The sequence below is a fragment of the Littorina saxatilis genome, linkage group LG9 (genome assembly GCF_037325665.1).
Source record: "Littorina saxatilis isolate snail1 linkage group LG9, US_GU_Lsax_2.0, whole genome shotgun sequence".
Lineage (NCBI taxonomy): Eukaryota > Metazoa > Mollusca > Gastropoda > Littorinimorpha > Littorinidae > Littorina > Littorina saxatilis.
In genome coordinates, this window is record NC_090253.1 from 23338254 (window position 1) to 23357860 (window position 19607).

The 19607-nt window shown below is 41.1% G+C and overlaps 1 protein-coding gene across 1 annotated transcript in view; it reads left to right on the forward strand.

Moving 5' to 3' along the window:
- Positions 1-19213, forward strand: part of LOC138975643 (transcription intermediary factor 1-beta-like) — a 21977-nt gene extending 2764 nt beyond the window's left edge. Inside the window, exons 2-5 of the mRNA XM_070348379.1 lie at positions 42-715; positions 1136-1505; positions 1947-2125; positions 18189-19213. Coding sequence (XP_070204480.1) covers positions 50-715; positions 1136-1505; positions 1947-2125; positions 18189-18341 — 1368 coding nt within the window. The 5' untranslated portion in view covers positions 42-49 and the 3' untranslated portion in view covers positions 18342-19213. The remainder of the gene's footprint in view (positions 1-41; positions 716-1135; positions 1506-1946; positions 2126-18188) is intronic.
- Positions 19214-19607: the final 394 nt, after the last annotated feature.

Here is a 19607-nt window from a genome sequence, read left to right on the forward strand (position 1 = left end):
TGTGTGTGTGTGTGTGTGTGTGTGTGTGTGTGTGTTCACAGAAGTCATCATGGCCGCTGCTTCAGCCACCACCAGCAGTGAGCTACCAGAATGCCCTGTCTGCCATGACGGCTATCAAGAGCCAAAGATACTGCCGTGTACACACCTGGTGTGCAAAAAGTGCGTCGTGTCGTGGCTGCACAAGGCAGGGGTCAAGGGAGGCTGTCCGCTCTGCAGGGCCCCCATCCTGCCCCCCACATCCCGAGGTCAGCGTGACCTGGACACCTTGGTCAATGACCTGCCCACTGACCTGGCCACCATGGCTCTAGTGGACAGTCACAACACGCTCAGCGGTCAGCACGTATGTATGATATGTGAGGACAACACTGCTGCCACGTCATTCTGCCTGCAGTGTGACGTCAAGATCTGCAAAGATTGCGTCAAGACTCACAAGAAGATACCGGGAACCAGGAAACACGTCATTGAAGACTTGAACAAACTGAGTCCGCAACGATTGGCTGAGATAAACCGCGCAACATGTAACGTGCACGATGATAGGCCGGCTGAAGTCTATTGCTCCACCCACCGAGAGCTAATTTGCATGTTGTGTGCGACAACCAATCATCGCAGCTGTGCAGAGGTGAAGGCTATCACAGACGTGGCGACAGAGAAGAGAAGAGAACTGGAACAACAGGCACAGAGACTGCGGGCTATGGAGACAGCACTGGCAGCACAGGTTGGGTTTAACCTTTAGAATTTGATTGGTTTCTTTCGTGACATTTTTGTTTTGCTCAATTTCTTGTGCATTTAAAGTGTAATTGTTTTCAACAAAAGTTAATTGGTTTTTAAAGGCTCTTTGTTCGTTTTGTTTTTATTTCTTTTTTTTTTGTTTTAGTTCTGAGATTAAAAGAATATTAAGATGAGCTGTATTGACTTCATTTGCTTCTTCTTAATCGCAAATATTTTTTGTATCGTTTCTGAGTACACTTTCATGAGGTTTTATGAGATTATGAACTTAGTGACAGCTGTTTGTGTGGTGAATGTATACTGTATCGTTGATTAATTTCATTTTTAACAACAGCAATAACACTTATCCTTCAAATTCATACACAAAATATAGAGATGGCATAGTCATCTGTTTTATCTACTCGTTCAGATTAAACAGGTCAAGGACATGTTCCCCTCCATGCGAAGAAAGGCCAAGGACACGTTCGATGACCTTGAGCAGTGGGTGGAGAAGCGACGTGAGGAGGTCAACACGCTCATACAGGCTGAGGAAGACGCCACCATGACGTCACTGGCGGAGCTGGAGAAATGGCGGGCGGCCCTAGCACTGAACGCAGCCAGCGTAGTAAACCTTGTGCAGTCAGCGTCTGGAGGGGCTCTGCTGGGGATGCTGAACAGTCTGACGACACGCCTCAACGACCTGGAATCACAGACCGGAACGACACGCAAGATAGAGGCCACAGACTTGACCTTCAACTTGCAGAAACTGGATCAACTGAAGTCTGATATCGCCTCTCTTGGTACGGCAGACTTTCTGCAAACATTAAGTTATTTCTTTTTCATTTTAGCCAATAATTAGCCACGCATTCTCCTTTTTCACGATCAGTTGTAATACAACGCAAAGTACTGAGTCAACAGAACAGAAGTGATTTCACGGCGTTATTGTGAAGAACAGCGACTGTCATATTGTAGTTTAATGGTGGGGTATGTTTTGCCTGTTTAAAGCCGTTTGGTATGCAGTACAACAATTGACGAGAAAAGTTAATCTTACTCCTGTCGTAAAAGTGCTTATAACCGATGCGAAGATCTACAAGATGGCCTTCTCTTCTTTTTTTCTTTTTTTAAAAGGGCAACCTATTTTGTAATGAGAACTTTACATGAGTTAATTACAGGATATAAATAAGCTAGGGAAGCTTTACACATAATATGAAACTATTTTAAGGACTGAAATCTGTTTATAGGACAAATCACAAAGCCCACCACGACACCGACAACAGTACAGCAGCCAACACAGCCAGCACCAGCTACATCTACAGCGACAACAGCGACAACACGACGGACAGCAGACAAACCCAGAGGGGCGGAGCTGGCCAAAGTTCTCAGAGTTGGGGACCGGGTCAAAATGGCAGGGAGCCCTGAGGTAACACATCGTGTTCCTCTCATGTCTGACACACAGTTGTCACCATCTCTGTAGCTCGGTTGCAAGTGTAACTGAAATGAAACTAATGTTATGAATATTCAGTTTCTGCTTGAGCATCAGGTGTTACGTACTGTTGCGAGCTGTTCTGTAACGTGTGTTATTATCTGGGTTCCGAAAGAAAATTATAATCATAAAAACACACACGCAAAACCGCAGTCAAGCAATTCCGCACTGAAGCAGATTCACAACAGAACACACACACACACACACACACACATACGGACGAGGAGCACCTTAGGTACCGGTCATACGCAGACGGATCTGTGTGACTTCTGTACGTACGAAATCCACATTAGGTACCGTTTGGCTATACACAGTGTGTAACCCGTACGGACGAAGGCGTTAAGTACCTGTTTCCTATACACACTGATGGTTGTGTATAGTGTCAGTAAAGTGTGAATAGGTGAGGATGGAACTTTAACCGTCGATCACTTTACATGTATAACCTCAATTAATATGTTGCATGTTTTGCTTTTGATTTGTATGTTCCTTACTTTGTCATTTTGTTGTTTATGTTTATTTGCTTGTTTGCTTACTTGTCGATTCTTTGCTGGTTCGTTCGTTTACTTTGTTTATTTGTCATGTTGCTTTACTTGTTTATCATTTATTAGACATTTGTATTAGAAGTAAGGACCGGTTGTAAGAAAAGGCGTCACCTTAAACCTCTATCCTTGAAAAATAAAGTTCCATCATCATCATTATCATCTCTCTCTCTCTCTCTCTCTCTCTCTCTCTCTCTCTCTCTCTCTCTCTCTCTCTCTCTCTCTCTCTCTCTCTCTCTCTCTCTCTCTCTCTCTCTCTCTCTCTCTCTGTGCGTGCGCGTGTGTAGAGCGATTCAGAGTAAACTACTGGACCGATCTTTATGAAATTTGACATGAGAGTTCCTGGGTATGATATCCCCGGATTTTTTTTTTTTCGATAAATGTCTTTGATGACGTCATATCCGGCTTTTTGTAAAAGTTGAAGTGGCACTGTCACACCCTCATTTTTGAATCAAATTGATTGAAATTTTGGCCAAGCAATCTTCGACAAAGGTCGGACTTCGGTTTTGTATTTAAGCTTGGTGGCTTAAAAATGTATTTATGACTTTGGTCATTACAAATCTGAAAATTGTAAATAATTGTTTTTTTTATAAAACGATCCAAATTTACGTTCATCTTATTCTTCATTATTTTCTGATTCCAAAAACATATAAATATGTTATATTCGGATTAAAAACAAGCTCTCAAAATTAAAAATATAAAAAATTCTGATCAAAATCAAATTTCCGAAATCGATTAAAAAACAATTTCATCTTATTCCTTGTCGGTTCCTGATTCCAAAAACATATAGATATGATATGTTTGGATTAAAAACACGCTCAGAAAGTTAAAACGAAGAGAGGTACAGAAAAGCGTGCTATGCAGCACAGCGAAACCATCACCGCGCTAAACAGTCTCGTCAGTTTCACTGGGTTTTGCGCGAGCGGCGGACTACGGTCACTGTGAAAAAATGCAGTGCGTTCAGTTTCATTTTGTGAGTTCCACAGCTTGACTAAAATGTAGTAATTTCGCCTTACGCGACTTGTTTTTTTTGGGTTTTTTTAAATTGGAGAAAACCGGTTTCTTTTTTTGTTGGTTTTTTTTGTGTGGTTTGCATGGTTGTTTATACAAAAAGCAATTGAGGAGCCATAGATGGTTACTTTTTTTTCTCCTTTTTTTTCTTTTTTTGTTTTTCTTATTCTCGTCCATCCGCTCCCTCCCACCCCCCTCATAATATTCACAAACGTCATATATCACTTCACCTCATCTCGACTTATACATTACTCACAATCTTCTAATGTACATTTTATTTTCCAATAATGATACTATTCAAATCGTATCTATCACCATACTAATATTTACTAATACACATTTTTGCAATCAAAATAATGTGATTAAGTACCTTATTATTTTGGCATATATTACTAGGTTGATAACCAAACAAGACATCGTGTTCTGAGAGGTGCACATTTGATCCTGTATTTCTAAAAATATAATGGACAACATTTTCCCAAAAGCTCGTCAACTTCTCACATTGACAAAAAAAGTGTTCAACATAATCAATGTGTTTACAAAATGTACATAATTTTGTTTCTCTAATTTTCATTTTATTTAATAATATATTCGTGGGATAAATATTATGTAATATTTTTCATTGTAACAATCGCAATCTTTCTTTTCATTTTTATTTTCATTACGTTACTGTCCCATCGCTGGGAAATTCGGGTCGCTTCCTCCCAGTGGAAAGCTAGCAGCAACGGAGTCGCGCTACCCAGGTGTCTGCGTGTTTAGGTGTATTCAGCCACCTGCACTTATGGCAGAATGACCAAGGTCTTTTACGTGCCATTGTGATGACACGGGGGTGGGACATGGCTTCCGTCTCTGGGTCTGCACATAAAGTTGACCCGTGTCCGTCCCGGCCCGGATTCGAACCAGCGACCTTTCGATCACAAGTCCAGTGCTCTACCACTGAGCTACCGGGCTTGTACATTTGCTTGCTAACAGCCAATGACTGTGATCTAGTTTAACCTGATATTTATGTAACCAAAATGTAGCAGCGCAAGGCTCGCTCGCTTTAGACTGGACTATCAGCATGCGAATCTTTCTCGCGGAGGGGTTAATGATCACAGGGTTCCGTGTGTCAAGGTCATTATTGTGTTCGCCTGCTCGCGGGCTGGCTGTGTTTTTGCGAAGTGCAAGCGCTCGCACAGCAGTCTTCACTGCGCGGTACTCAAAAAATCTAGAGGGACTGTATCCTTTCTTTGTGCACAGCTGGTTAAAAGGAATCATATCTCCGTTAACCCAAATATCTTTCACCATATCTAAATGCGCTTCTATCCATTTTTTTTAAATATAAGCTTTTATTTTTATAAACCACTTTTATATTGTTCCACAAACATTGATCGCCAAAGCGATCTTCTCTCTCATAAATCAATGCTTTATTATGGATTCATTTTAAGAGAACTTCTGTCTAAAAGTTTGATCGAATGCATTCAATACCTTGGTTTTAGTAGTGTTGTGGCTTTAAAACAAAGTAAATTTCTTCCCAATACCTGATAAAGACTTAACGGAATCGTTGTCCACGGTTCATGTTTTTGTTGTTGAAGTTTTGCTGCCCATGTCAGTAAAAAAAGAAGTCTGCATATCGTGGACGTTTATCATGTTAATACCACCTTCTTCCACCACATTACACAATACATTTCGTTTAACTTTTTCAAAGGCTTTTGTATTTGAATACTTCCTTTTCCAGAGAAACCTGAACAAAATAGTATTCAACTTATCGAGAACTTTAACAGGGGCAAGAAGCGCCTGCATAACGTAAACAAATTGTGAAACTAAGAAGGACTTAATAATACATAATTTGCCGCTTATACTTAAATTTCTTCTTGACCATCTGCAAATGATTTGTTCAACTTTTTCAAGTCTTTTTGGACCAATTTTCCATAATTTCAGAGGCCGGGATGTCATTTTTAAAACTGACTAATTCCCATGATTTTAACCTGGGTATTCCATTTAATATCGCAATATTTCTCTTGACAGTTTTTACGCGATCCCTACCACATTGCTTCCGTTTCACTTTTATTTAATTTTAAGCGAGATATATTGGAAAAATCATCAATAATTTTCAAAACCGTTTCCATGTCGTTTTTATCTTGAAGTAAAACAGTTATGTCATCGGCGTACATAGCCAGTTTCAAGATACGCGATGTTTGTTCTGCAAAACCTACATCTGGTAAGGCAAATCCTTTAATATTGGGGTGACTTCGGATTTGTATTGCTAATAATTCTACACTTATTTCTTCCGAAATCCAACCCATATAATTTATGCAGCTCGTGGTGTTGGTCATTAAACCAATATGTAATGCTATTTGAGACCGTGGAAGAGCCAGGTTGGTTATTGCCCTTTTAACTTCTCTTAAAACTTTAATCCATTTAAATTTTTTTTCGCCAAAACCAAATTTTTTAAAGGACCAGACCACATAGTCTTTTGAGATGGAATCGTAGGCTCGGGCGTAGTCAAGGCCAAGTAATATACCTGCTTGATTTCTTTCATTAGCGTAATTAATGACATCATCAATTAATCTAATCAAGTTACTTTCCTTTCTTCCCTTAATACATCCTGTCTGATCTTCTGACACGAGGTCAGAAATAACACCAGATACGCGCTGCGATAAACATGTTGCCAGCATGTTATAATCTGTATTGGTTACAGATATAGGGTTTCCAATTCTTAAGGCTATCTCTCGGCAAATCTTTATCCTTATGGATCAACGTGATAACTGCTCTTTTCTGAGTATCTGACAATTCACCGACTCTAAATGCACTTTGAAGGGAATTAACCACCATCATTTTTACTTTAGGCCAACATTTTTTCATGAAACTTGTAGTCAATCCGTCTAAACCTGGTGACGAACCATTTTTTTAAATAAAGACAGCGCCCTGCCGATTTCTAACACGGTAAAATCAGTTTCCAAACCATATTTTCGTTCGTCATTTAACTGAGGAATATTTAAATTAAGAACTTTACTTTCAGCATCCTCCTCAACAAAATTCCCATTTTTATCAAACACGTTATTGTAAAATCTCACTTGCTCCTGTAAAATTCCTTTTTGCGTCGTTATTGAGAGCCATTTTCATCTATTAATCTGTCCATAAATTTTCAATCAGCTTTCACTTTTTCCATATTTAAAAAATATAATATCACTTCACATGCACAATTCTATATAACATATTACAACCAAACACAATAGCAAATAAGCAAAAAAACTCAGAACATGGTTTGAAAGGGTAGCTTTATTGGTCTTTTTTTCGAACGAATGTAAGGATCACTATATCCCGCCAAACCGCAACACGGTGGCCTAGTGGTTAGGCGTCCGCCCAGTGAGCGGGAGGTCGTGGGTTCGAACCCCGGCCGGGTCATACCTAAGACTTTAAAATTGGCAATCTAGTGGCTGCTCCGCCTGGCGTCTGGCATTATGGGGTTAGTGCTAGGACTGGTTGGTCCGGTGTCAGAATAATGTGACTGGGTGAGACATGAAGCCTGTGCTGCGACTTCTGTCTTGTGTGTGGCGCACGTTAAATGTCAAAGCAGCACCGCCCTGATATGGCCCTTCGTGGTCGGCTGGGCGTTAAGCAAACAAACAAACAAACAAACAAAATATATCTCACCAACTAGAGTTATTACGGCTTGTTGATTTTGCCAATACAAAAGTCATTTTTTTTCTCACTTCATTGGTGCAAACAGTGTAATATTGTGTTGTAAATTCTATCTATTGTTATGCGATTGTTGTTATATTTGTAAGCATAAGAGAGAGAGAGAGAGAGAGAGAGAGAGAGAGAGAGAGAGAGAGAGAGAGAGAGAGAGAGAGAGAGAGAGAGATTTTTCACTCCATCAAAGTATCTCCTTTTGAATGCTAAATATAAGTCAGGGAATACGTCTAAAAATGGCCTCCAAATTCCAGGAAATATGTATATTACCTGGATATTTTAGGGAATATATATATATTCATTGAGTGAAACAGGGAATACGTATAAATCAAATCTCTTATATTATTAAAAGCTGCATCAAAAGGTGTGCAACATTGATATCGGGACTACACAACATAGAATGTTTATATAATGGGTGGTGGTGGATAATGCTGTCTGGATTAAAATATAAAAAGAGGTAAACAGGTGGCGAACTGTTAAGTTTCACTGACGGTCTAGTCTTCAGTGACAATGCAAATAACACATCAGAGGTGATTCTTGCTAAACATCAAGCTTTTATTTATTCGTATGAATTTAGCAATGAAAAACGGATTGACAATATTAAGGGTAAAGAGAGAGGGGGGGGAGAAAGAAGGAGGGGGAGAGAGAGGGAGGGGGGGAGAGAGGGAGGGGGGGGGGGAGAGGGAGGGGGGGGGAGAGAGGAACGGGGGAAGAGAGGCAGGGCGAGAGAGAGGGATGCGTGGGGCTGGCGGTGGGGGTGGGGGGGGGGGGGGGGGCGTGGAGAGGAGCAGCTAGTCGTAGAGCGGTTCGACTCGCGCAGTGGCTATACATTACACGGTTCGCGTGCCATCAATTAGCACGTCGTCAAGCAGGTAACCCGCTGAGAAACCTACTGGAGAGCTAGAGAGACAGCTGGACGCATTCCTTGTTTATGGTCAGCAGATTAATGTACTGCCACACTGAGATTGAAGTCGCAGAGGGTTACATCGGACTGGGTGGCCGAGTGGTAACGCAGTTGCGAGAGGTTGCGAGTTCGACCCTGGGTCAGGGCGTTAGCAATTTTCTCCACCCTTTCAGTCCTAACCTAGGTGGTGGCTTCAAGTGCTAGTCTTTCGGATGAGACGAAAAACCGAGGTCCCTTCGTGTACACTACATTGGGGTGTGCACGTTAAAGATCCCACGATTGACAAAAGGGTCTTTCCTGGCAAAATTGTATAGGCATAGATAAAAATGTCCACCAAAATACCCGTGTGACTTGGAATAATAGGCCGTGAAAAGTAGGATATGCGCCGAAATGGCTGCGATCTGCTGGCCGATGTGAATGCGTGATGTATTGTGTAATAAAAATTCCATCTGACACGGCATAAATAAATCCCTGCGCCTTGAATATGTGCGCGATATAAATTTCATAAAATAAAAATAAAATAAATAAATCCCTGCGCTTAGAACTGTACCCACGGAATACGCGCGATATAAGCCTCATATTGATTGATTGATTGACATCCTCATATAGTCACAGTATACTGACACCAGTCCTAGCATGATAGAGCACAAGCAGAGAATGCAGAGAATATGGAATATTAGCTGTCATAGGGGTACGATACCAGTTAATCACGTTTAACCGAATGTTTGGAGATTCGAGAGTGGAGGGTGTCATTATTGAAGAGAGAGAGAGAGATGGAGAGAGAGGAGAGTTGGGAAAAGAGAGAGTGTGTGTAAGAAGGTGAGAGACAGAGGGCGATGGGGAGAGGTTGAGTGATCATATGAGGGGTGTTGTCAATATTAGAAAGATAGAGGGGGAGAGAAGGAGAGAGAGATGGGAGGGTGAAGAAAGAGAGAGAGTGTGTAAGATGCCTCCATAAGAGATGTAGCCTAGAATAAAAGCAATGTCCCTCGATGCATGTATTATTTCTCTTAACGAGTATAAAATAAGTTATGTAAGTCATTTTTCGTAGGCCTAATATGAAAACAATAATTTTGAAGTCTGAATCCAGTATCATTATTTTGAACTGTTTCGGTCTATACATGTAGTCTGCTTAAAGCAGAACGCTTCCGTGTAGCATAAATATATATCTTTCATGTTCTCTTGGGACGGGCCAGGGAATGTGTTACAAACTAACGCTTGCTTATTAGCAAGCCCAGTCAGTTCTGTACGCGAGTAGTGAAACATGATAGCGGTCAGTGGATCAGTTACCAACATTCCTACTGACATCTGGTAGTGATTTAGTCTTGATGGTGATCGGTGCTTTCCTTCGTTAGCCACTGGACTTGTCAGTTACATTTTGACGATTATCTGAGCGACCCCTTTTACAGAAAATTCAAATAGCAACCGAACCCATTCATGGAAGATCATATAGGATGTACATTAGGTCCCTAATCACGAAGACGGTCACCTAGAAACTCGCTCAAATATGTGATTTTTCTAGATACATTGTTAACTAATCTAAAAGATTGGAGTTTTCCTAACAATACACACACACACAACGTATTCGTTTTGATAACAAAAATAATGATATGGCATGTATCAATAGCCGGCATGTGATAAAGGGGTAACAAAATAATAATTAACAAGTGACCATAAGGATCCTAATACTTTCCGTTTATCATCTCGTGCTGTGGTTGTTGTTTTATTATTTAAAGTCTTCTTCATCGAAATGATAAGACATCTCGGGCTGATTGGTCCTGATATGGCTCAAAAGAGTCGGCTGGACCGAAAGCAAATATCAAGTAAAGTATCTGGGGCTGATAGAACATATAGACCCTAACGGGTGTAAAGTGAGCATATATTAAAACCCTTCCTGGCCGGATAATATGGTACCTAGGGTCACCAAAGTTCAGAGCTTCTCGGCATCGACTCCGATGAGCATGCTTCCGAATAGTGGTGTCACCAGTTTTATCAGTTTTGGAGAAAAGTGGGTGCAAACGAAAACATTTAAACCATGCCTGACGGGATAATGTTGGCACTAGGATCATCACACTACAGAGCAAATCAATATCAATCACCACAAACTGGGGCCTTAATTTCGGAGAAAATAACTGTGTCCTTACTGGAGACAATTGAGTTTGTTTGTTTGTTTGCTTAACGCCCAGCCGACCACGAAGGGCCATATCAGGGCGGTGCTGCTTTGACATAGAACGTGCGCCACACACAAGACAGAAGTCGCAGCACAGGCTTCATGTCTCACCCAGTCACATTATTTTGACACCGGACCAACCAATCCTAGCACTAACCCCATAATGCCAGACGCCAGGCGGAGCAGCCACTAGATTGCCAATTTTAAAGTCTTAGGTATGACCCGGCCGGGGTTTGAACCCACGACCTCCCGCTCACTGGGCGGACGCCTTACCACTAGGCCAACCGTGCCGGTTAGACAATTGAGTACATGTATACGAAATAGCATTTCCTGACGGGATAATTTTGAGTGACACCAGGGTCATCGATCCGCAGGACATAATTATGAGCGTTTATTCCCATGGACCTCGAGCTCATAGCCAAAATGAGTTTCAATAGCTTTACCTATTTGGGAGAAATGAGTACATATATATGTTAGTCATATTGAGAACAGACACAAGTCAAACGGGATAATTGCACTATGATCAACAAACTACTTTGTTTGAATGCAAATGTGTTGTTTGTCCCCCAGAGTAGAGGGTGGACGTTTGCGTTTGTTCCGGTCAGTCTATATGTCACACAAGTCACTAAAATATCACTCACGCGAACTGTCAAGACGCAAAATAGATAAGTTGGTAAATTGCTCTCCTAACGTGACAAAACGAAAGTGTCTGAGGCAGGAGATCGAATCCCATTGGCGTCGTTAATTTAAAAAAAAAGCTCACTGGGTGACGCAGGGGTTTGTCGGACCTGTTCTTCTTAGGGGTTGGGGAGGGGGGAGGTGTTGCGTTGTTGTTGTTGTTTTTTTGGGGAGAAGAACATTGCAGTTATGATAACAAAAAATTCTGGCAATATTTGTCCCGCGCTAATCTGTGTGAAATCGCTTACCGTTGCCAATCATAATTCATATATTAATACAGGTACTGGTAGCCTCAGTCACACGAAATTGCTAATTTCTGTGGTACTGGGCAACTTTCACGTTATTCCTTTTGCATGGGCATAGTGGAGGCCACCTCAATCAGGACTGGCTGGGACTAATGTGTTTATTCTTTTTAATTAAGTGGGTTTATTTGAACATTAAATATTTTTACCCCTGAAGCTCGACATGCAGCCGTCCGGGATAAAACTGCCCGAGAATCCAATAAACACTTTAGACAACACAGTATCATGTCAAATCAAGTTCACTCTCAAACCTATCAAGTTATTATTGTTGTTACTTATTGGAATGGCAAACGGAACATCCATTGCCTATGGTTTTTGTAATGTCATAGCTGTATTTCTCCCTGAAACTTTTGCAAATTATTAGTAGGCCAGTTGGTTAGGACACTCTTGCTTCATCACGTTCTAATCACGCACGTTCGAATCCACGCGGTGTCACTTTTTTCTCCCTTTCCCCTACGCTACATTACTTTTCAGGGAATGTGTGCTGTTCATTGTTATTTTATTTTACTGATACGTTTTTTATAATTTAATTCGTCATCCAGCGGGGACGTTTGCGATTGTTCCATTCCGTAAGTATGTATGTATGTCACAATATAGGAACTGCGATAAATCCTGAACGGCTAAGTATTTTTCAACCAAACTTTGTAGGTAGATGTAGACACACGATAGCCTATTGCGTGCAACATTTATATTGGATAGGTCAAAGGTCAAGGTCATTACGGGGCCCGATGGTCAAAATACATAATCAGCCATGTCTCCCAAAGTTCTGGGAATATTTCAATGAAACTTTTTTTCATTACATACTCTGAGGACGGGTCTACAAAATAGCAGTTAAAAATTACATAATCACAGCAAAAATGTTTTTCTCAGAAAATCGAGTTGAATTTTTTCTTCTTTTTTTCCCCCTTAAGTTGAAGGGACTAATGTGCTGCGTCTTCATGTTTAATTTCATTTAAAAAAAAACTTGACTAAATATAAAAATGGTTGGCTGGTTCCAAAGTTATAAGGGTTTTAACCATCATATTTGTGGTAATCATATGACTGATAGTTATAAGGCTTCGCTGATCAGGGGAGCTAATCTACTCCACTGAATCACCATCGCTTTGAAGCTATGAATACAATAATAAATCAGTCATGATTCAGACAAGATAAGTCGACCATTGCAACAATAATAGCAATTGATAATGGTATGGATTCGCATAGACACTTTAATATCCACACCATCAGTGATTAATGAAAATCATAAAACATTTGTTACATCCCGTGAGGAGCACGAGTATTGCTAGTGATAATAATAATAAACATTTAGAATCCGAATACTTCCTAATGCAAGGAGCCCTAGTCGTTTACATAAACCGAAGATGGGGAGGTAGAACTTTTCTCTCCCTTCTTCAATGCTAGCGTTCTTGGCCAGGGCACGGTAACTTGATACCAACACGAAAAGGAACGCTGAAACCATGGTCCTGTGGCGCCGCTAACCCGTAACCGGTGGTCAGCATCTGAGTTACAGTGCTAGCTCGGCGAAGCCACGGCGAAAGGGCTACGGCTGTAACCCGATAACGGCACCGGCTGATAACAAGTTCACGCTGATATCAATGGCCTTGCTGCATCGCCAACTACCCTTCTGAGGCTCGGGCACCCCGCTGCACCAGCCTCTCCTTTCACCTCTACTTCTGGTGGCCCAATCGGAGGTTCCTCTGCTAGCCACCGATGCTCTGGTTGCTTCAACTTTACGTGATATTTGACATCCTTGACCTCTGATAACATCTAGCCTTGTGTAGAGCACTTGATCACAAAATCAGGACTATTATAATTAAGACAAGTACTATACACTTATAACTTTTTTCATATTTTTTTCTTGCTGTTTATTTTTAGTATTATCATAAAACCATTAATATTACAATTAAGTTCTCATGACCCACAATCTTGACAATAACTGAAATAATGACATCAGTGACTATGCCTTGACGCTCTTGGACAACATTCAAGTGTGTGATATTTATACTGATATTACTGACTTGAAAAATAACTGTGAAGTAAAATGCTTATACTGTCTTAATATACTGTTTAAAACGTTCGCCAGAGACGTTTCTGTTTAATTTTGGTAGCACTTATTTGAGCCTCGTGCTTTTGTGTTTCTTCATCTTGCCGTTTCTATTGTAATTCGGACTGTTGGATAAATATGTATTTAAACCAAAAGAAGGCGTACTTCTCTTTTTAACTGTCAATAGTTCGATGAAACAACGCATCAGTTCAGGCGCAGTCAAGTCCAGACAAGCCCCTGTCAGTCACTCCAGTACACGCGTTCGGAATGCACGACAAGCTTAATACGGTTAGTTAAACACTTCCCCTCCGCCTTTGGTAACTTGACACTGATAGCGCGGCGGGGAGGTAGCTCAGTTGGTAGCGCGCTGGCTTTGTAGCCAGTCGGTCGCTATCAGCGTGGGTTCGATCCCACGTTCGGCGAGAGATTTATTTCTCGGAGTCAACTTTGTGCAGACTCTCTTCGGTGTCTGAACACCCCCGTGTGAACACATGCGCACGAAAAAGACCCCACGTTCACAGCGAAAGTCTCAGGGCTTGGAAAACACGAAGACACGCATGCATCATCTCTCGTCTCCGATTATAATGATCGTATTTCGATACTTTGACGAGACAAACCCAATGCTGGTGTGTCGAAGAAGACAGCCACAGCGGGCTTGTTGGAATCAAAGTATCACACCATAACTTCAACGTATTACCAATACCTGTCCCAATATAGACCAGTTGGTCTAAGAGGACGTTAAACCCTAAAAGTCAGTCACACTGATAGCCGAAGGCGCAGCTCCTTTGCCCAGTCCATAAAACAAGAGGCACATACAATACACGCACAGGGGTAGAGGAGACGAAATAGGTGAATAAGAATAATCAGATATGTAATAGTTTTACTGCATTATAACAAACATCTAGGTGTTAATGTTGCTATTTTAAATTAAAGCCATGCTTTTTTTTGTTTAAACTGTGGCGTCATTTTCTGGTTTTGTTTTTGTATCCGGGGTTGTAAGAATTTACATGACAAATACAGGCATGTGATCATGCAGCCGAGTTGCAATGAGAAAGGCAACACAGATTCAGGCAGTTCGAGTTCATCATTAAAATTGTCTACTGTTGGTCTTTGGCATGGTGCGTGTCAAGACCTCACAGTCATGCTGGGAAGAAACCCTAGGTAGTGGAAGGTTACCGCTGTTCTCCCCTCACACTCTCTGTATCTCTCACGGTCCCTCTTTCTCCTCCCCCCCCCTCTCTCTTGTATCTTATAATAAATTTAGAGTACAAATATATATATATATCTCTTTCCCCCTATCTCGATTTCTCTCCCTTTCCCTCCTCTCTCTGTTTCCCTCTTTCCTCTATCAATAAATTTAGAATACAAATTTTTTTTTCTTCTCTCTCTCTCTCCCTCTCTCTCCCTCTCTCTCCCTCTCTCTCTCTCTCTCTCTCTCTCTCTCTCTCTCTCTCTCTCTCTCTCTCTCTCTCTCTCTCTCTCTCTCTCTCTCTCTCTCTCTCTCTCTCTCCCTCTCTCTCCTTTTTAGAATGCAGTGAACGTTTCGACATTTATAATTGTTACAAAACATGTTTGGAAAAAGAGAAATACATTGAATTAATCGAAGATATTAAGTACAGAGTTGCTCTTACTCGTTTCCGCGCAGGAGTATCCGAAATCAACGCTCACAAGTTTCGGAACACACCAAACCAAACGACAAGAAACTGTACCTCTCAGTACAGCTGATAAAGAAGATGAACACCATGTTGTATTTTTATGTCCTTTTTATCAAGACCTTCGAGCAAAGTATTTAACAATCTCGATCTCTAAGACGCTGCAACAACAACTTGTGTATTTCTGTGGCAGTAATGAGGATAATTTGATGAACAGCTTCAGCAGATTTGTGTTCTTCATGTTACAGAAGAGACGAACCCTTAGAAATCAGGTTCAGTGACATGTCACCAGGGTCTTAATGTATTTGTTGAATTTTATGCGTGACTATAATTTATAACTGTGCAGATACTAATGCTGTTATTTTAACCACTATTGTAAGGGGCTGTGGCCTTAGACAATTAAAGATTTGTTCTTGTTCTTGTTCTTGTTCTCTCTCTCTCTCTCTATCTCTCTCTCTCTCTCTATCTCTCTCTCTCTCCCATAATTTATTGATAGTGATACTAATAGTATTCCTTCTCCCCTCACGCTCTCTGTATCTCTCATGGTCCCTCTTTCTCTCCCCCCCCCTCCTACCTCTCTCTCTTATCTTATAATACATTTCTCTCCTCTATCAATAAATTTAGAATACGATATTATCTCTCTGTGCCTCTCTCTCTTACTGTCGTTGCGCGCGCACGCTTATTATGAGATAAGGGAGGTAGAGGTAGGGGGGGGGGGGGGGGGGAGAGGGAACGTGAGCTAGAGACGGAAAAAGTAAGGAGAGAATACTATAAATATATATTATGTAATAGAGAGAGAGAGAGAGAGCGAGAGAGATATAAAAGAAAGAGAGAGAGATGAGAGAGAGAGAGCGAAAGAGAGAGAGAGAGAGAGAGAGAGAGAGAGAGAGAGAGAGAGAGAGAGAGAGAGAGAGAGAGAATTGAATTGAACTTTATTTAACAAGGATTAAGATTTAAGGCTACGCCTTTTCTTACAATCTGTCCTTGGGACGCATAGACACACAATAATATAATTAAAAAAAATAAAAAAAACATAAAAAAATAAAAAGTTAAAAAGTCAAGGAGGTTGAAAAACTGCAGCACGTGATAATAAAGATGACGATGATGATGATGATGACGATGATGATGACGATGATGATAATGATGAAGATGAGGCATGAAGAGCATACATATGTGGTTATTCATAAAATCAAATGCATACTATGCAGGTAATAATAAATACAAGCTGGTAGCAATCGAACATGTAGCAATTATGAGAGAGAGAGAGAGAGAGAGAGAGAGAGAGAGAGAGAGAGAGAGAGAGAGAGAGAGAGAGAGAGAGAGAGAGAGAGAGAGAGAGAGAGAGAGTATGTAAAGCGCTTAGAGAACGTCAAGCGCTATATAAATCTCCCATATAAATAAATAAAGGAGTGAGAGAATACTATAAATATATTATGGAAAAGACAGAGAGAGAGAGAGAGAGAGAGAGAGAGGGGGGGAGAGAGAAAGAAAAAGAGAGAGAGAGAGAGAGACTGACACAGTTTAATTGAATATGGGCCTACAGCCCCTTTCAATGGGGGGGGGGGGGGGGGTACACATAAATCACAGGAAAAAAAATAGAAAACATGATATTTAAACGTATGCAAAATACACAGTGGTTTGTTCCAAGCATTGCTGCTTTCCTCTATCAATAATCTTGCACATCAATGCTGCCTAATATACACATACAACCGAGAGAGAGAGAGAGAGAGAGAGAGAGAGAGAGAGAGAGAGAGAGAGAGAGAGAGAGAGAGAGAGAGAGAGAGAGAGAGAGAGAGAGAGAGAGAGAGAGAGAGATGCCTAATAAAGTTTGTTTTCAGGCCTATTCACTTCACTACTGGTCATTCTTTGTAAAAGATTGTTTCTACTCAGTTATTTACTGTCAATGATGCTTGAGACACAAGAGAACGATTGCTGTTATTTCTAAATCTGCAGTGATAACTTTTAGGTTGTGTGTAAAAAGTTGGTTCTGTACGTATATTTCATACGTTAAGTACCTTTGAAATTCAAACCGCTACTACTTGACAAAATGATGAGCCTTATTTACAAAAATAAAGGATCGTAGTTCAAACTGTCTGTCTATGAATGTCTGAATTGAATGTGCTGTCCCGATATACAGGTCGAAATAATATGGCCACCAACATCTCTATTTCTGTGTAATAAAACCTTGGAACCGCAGGCGACGTTAAGTACCGCTATGTCCGTACGGAAAGCACTAAGTACCGCTATGTCCGTACAGAAAGCACTAAGTACCGTTGGTCAAAACACCCGACTACTCCCAATTAGGGCTATGTTTCTACTCAGTTATTTGCTGTCAATGATGCTTGAGATACAAGAGAACGATTGCTGTTATTTTTAAATCTGCAGTGAGAACTTTTAGGTTGTGTGTAAAAAGTTGGTTCTGTACGTATATTTCATACGTTAAGTACCTTTGAAATTCAAACCGCTACTACTTGACAAAATGATGAGCCTTATTTACGAAAATAAAGGATCGTAGTTCAAACTAACATGCCTACATATAAACATCATAAACAACACACAAAAGTATTATGTACATGGGTTTTAACATCGCAGGTACTTAGCGCGGTACCTAGTGCAGCCAAGGTCTATGCACGGTACCTAAGGCCCTCTCATACGGACATGCCGGTACTTAGCGTCAGCCTCGCACACACACTCTCACACAAACGGACGCACACACACATGCACACACATACACACTCTCTCTCTCATACACCACACACAGTCACACAAATACACACTCACACACACACAACCTCCCCCCCACACACACACGCACGCATGCACGCACACACACAAACACATACACACACACTCTTTCTCTCTCTCACACACCACACACACACACACACATACACACACACACGCACAAACAAACTCACGCACACGCACACTCACACACACACACACACACACACACACACACACACACACACACACACTGACAGTGACAGTAAGACAAGCAGTGAACAGTGTGTACTGTGTGCAGGACGAGACAGGCACAGTGACGGCCATCCCGTCAAGACTAGCAGTAACACTGGGCTGGGATCCAGCAGGCAGGGTGGACGTGAAGTGGGATGGTGTAGGTGAAGTCTGTCACTGTATGGGACAGAAAGGCCAGTATGGCCTAGACCTGCTGTGACCGGCCTTCGTCACCCTCCACCGCTCTCCGCACGACTCAACACAGTGTGTTGTGCAAGTGAACATAAGCTTACAGCTAAAAACAATGCTATTGATGTAAATATTTATTATCACCAGTTCATAGTTGTTCGAATAAGATAATCTCCTGAATAATTAACATTATTTTTTGAGAATTCCCGGGGCATTGATATTACAATGTTCGGTATAGAGGTGTCGTGAAATGAACAATGAAAACCCAAAGTAAAGCTCATTTAATTCTAACGTACTGCTTACACAAAACGTCACTAACCATCACACAACTTGATGGTAAGAAAGGTCACTTTTGTACAAGGAAAGGTCACATGCTTTAGTCACGCAAAAATATCAGCACGACATGAATTGTTTCAAATCCTCAATTTTCTGATCAAATGAAATGTTATTGTAAAAATCGTGATTTTAGAACTCTCTTGCACGATTTACTATTGATTGATTTAACTGTAGGGGCAACAACCACGAATCATTGTCTCCCTTTATCTGTGTGTCGGCCTCATGATGTACGTCATGTTCTCTGTCAGTTTACAAGGCAGGGCTTCCCAAACTGTGGCTCCCTGTGTTGTATACGCACTGGAAGCCAAAAACACGAACTAGAAATTCTAGGAGGGGGTCCCACGACTCCCTCAAACTGAACAGGGCGGGTCCCAGGTGGCACTCTACATACGTAGTATACATTGTCATGCGTGCCATCAGTACTGTTTTCAACCCTACACATTAAAGTTGTTTTTGCGTTCGTGGGGAACAATGCGAAGTAAAGTTTTGTTCATGCTGGTTTGACCTAATTTGTTTCAGCCACTGATGTCATCTGATTTCGTTTTACTTTGTCTTAACTTTTATAAATATAATCATCTGGATAGTAACAGCCGTTAAAGGCTGAATGTTCTTTTGTAAGATTTGTAAGATGTACAATTGTAAATTGTCTGGTGAACAATCACACTGGTTTTTTTTCTAGATTCTGGAGGGGGAGGGGGGGGGGGGCATTACAACAATTCTGATTTTGCTTGTTAGCTTGTCGTGTTTTTGCTTCTAGCTGCTGTTGATATTTTAGCTGTATTGTGCGTTTAAACAACACATTTGACGTAAACCAAAACTCACAACATTTGTTCGTCTACTTTTCCAAAGTGTTCTAATCGTTCTGAAATAAACTTTAAATTTGCCTTGCTGTACGTGTGTGAGAGAGAGTGTGTGTGTGTGTGTGTGTGTGTGTGTGTGTGTGTGTGTGTGTGTGTGTGTG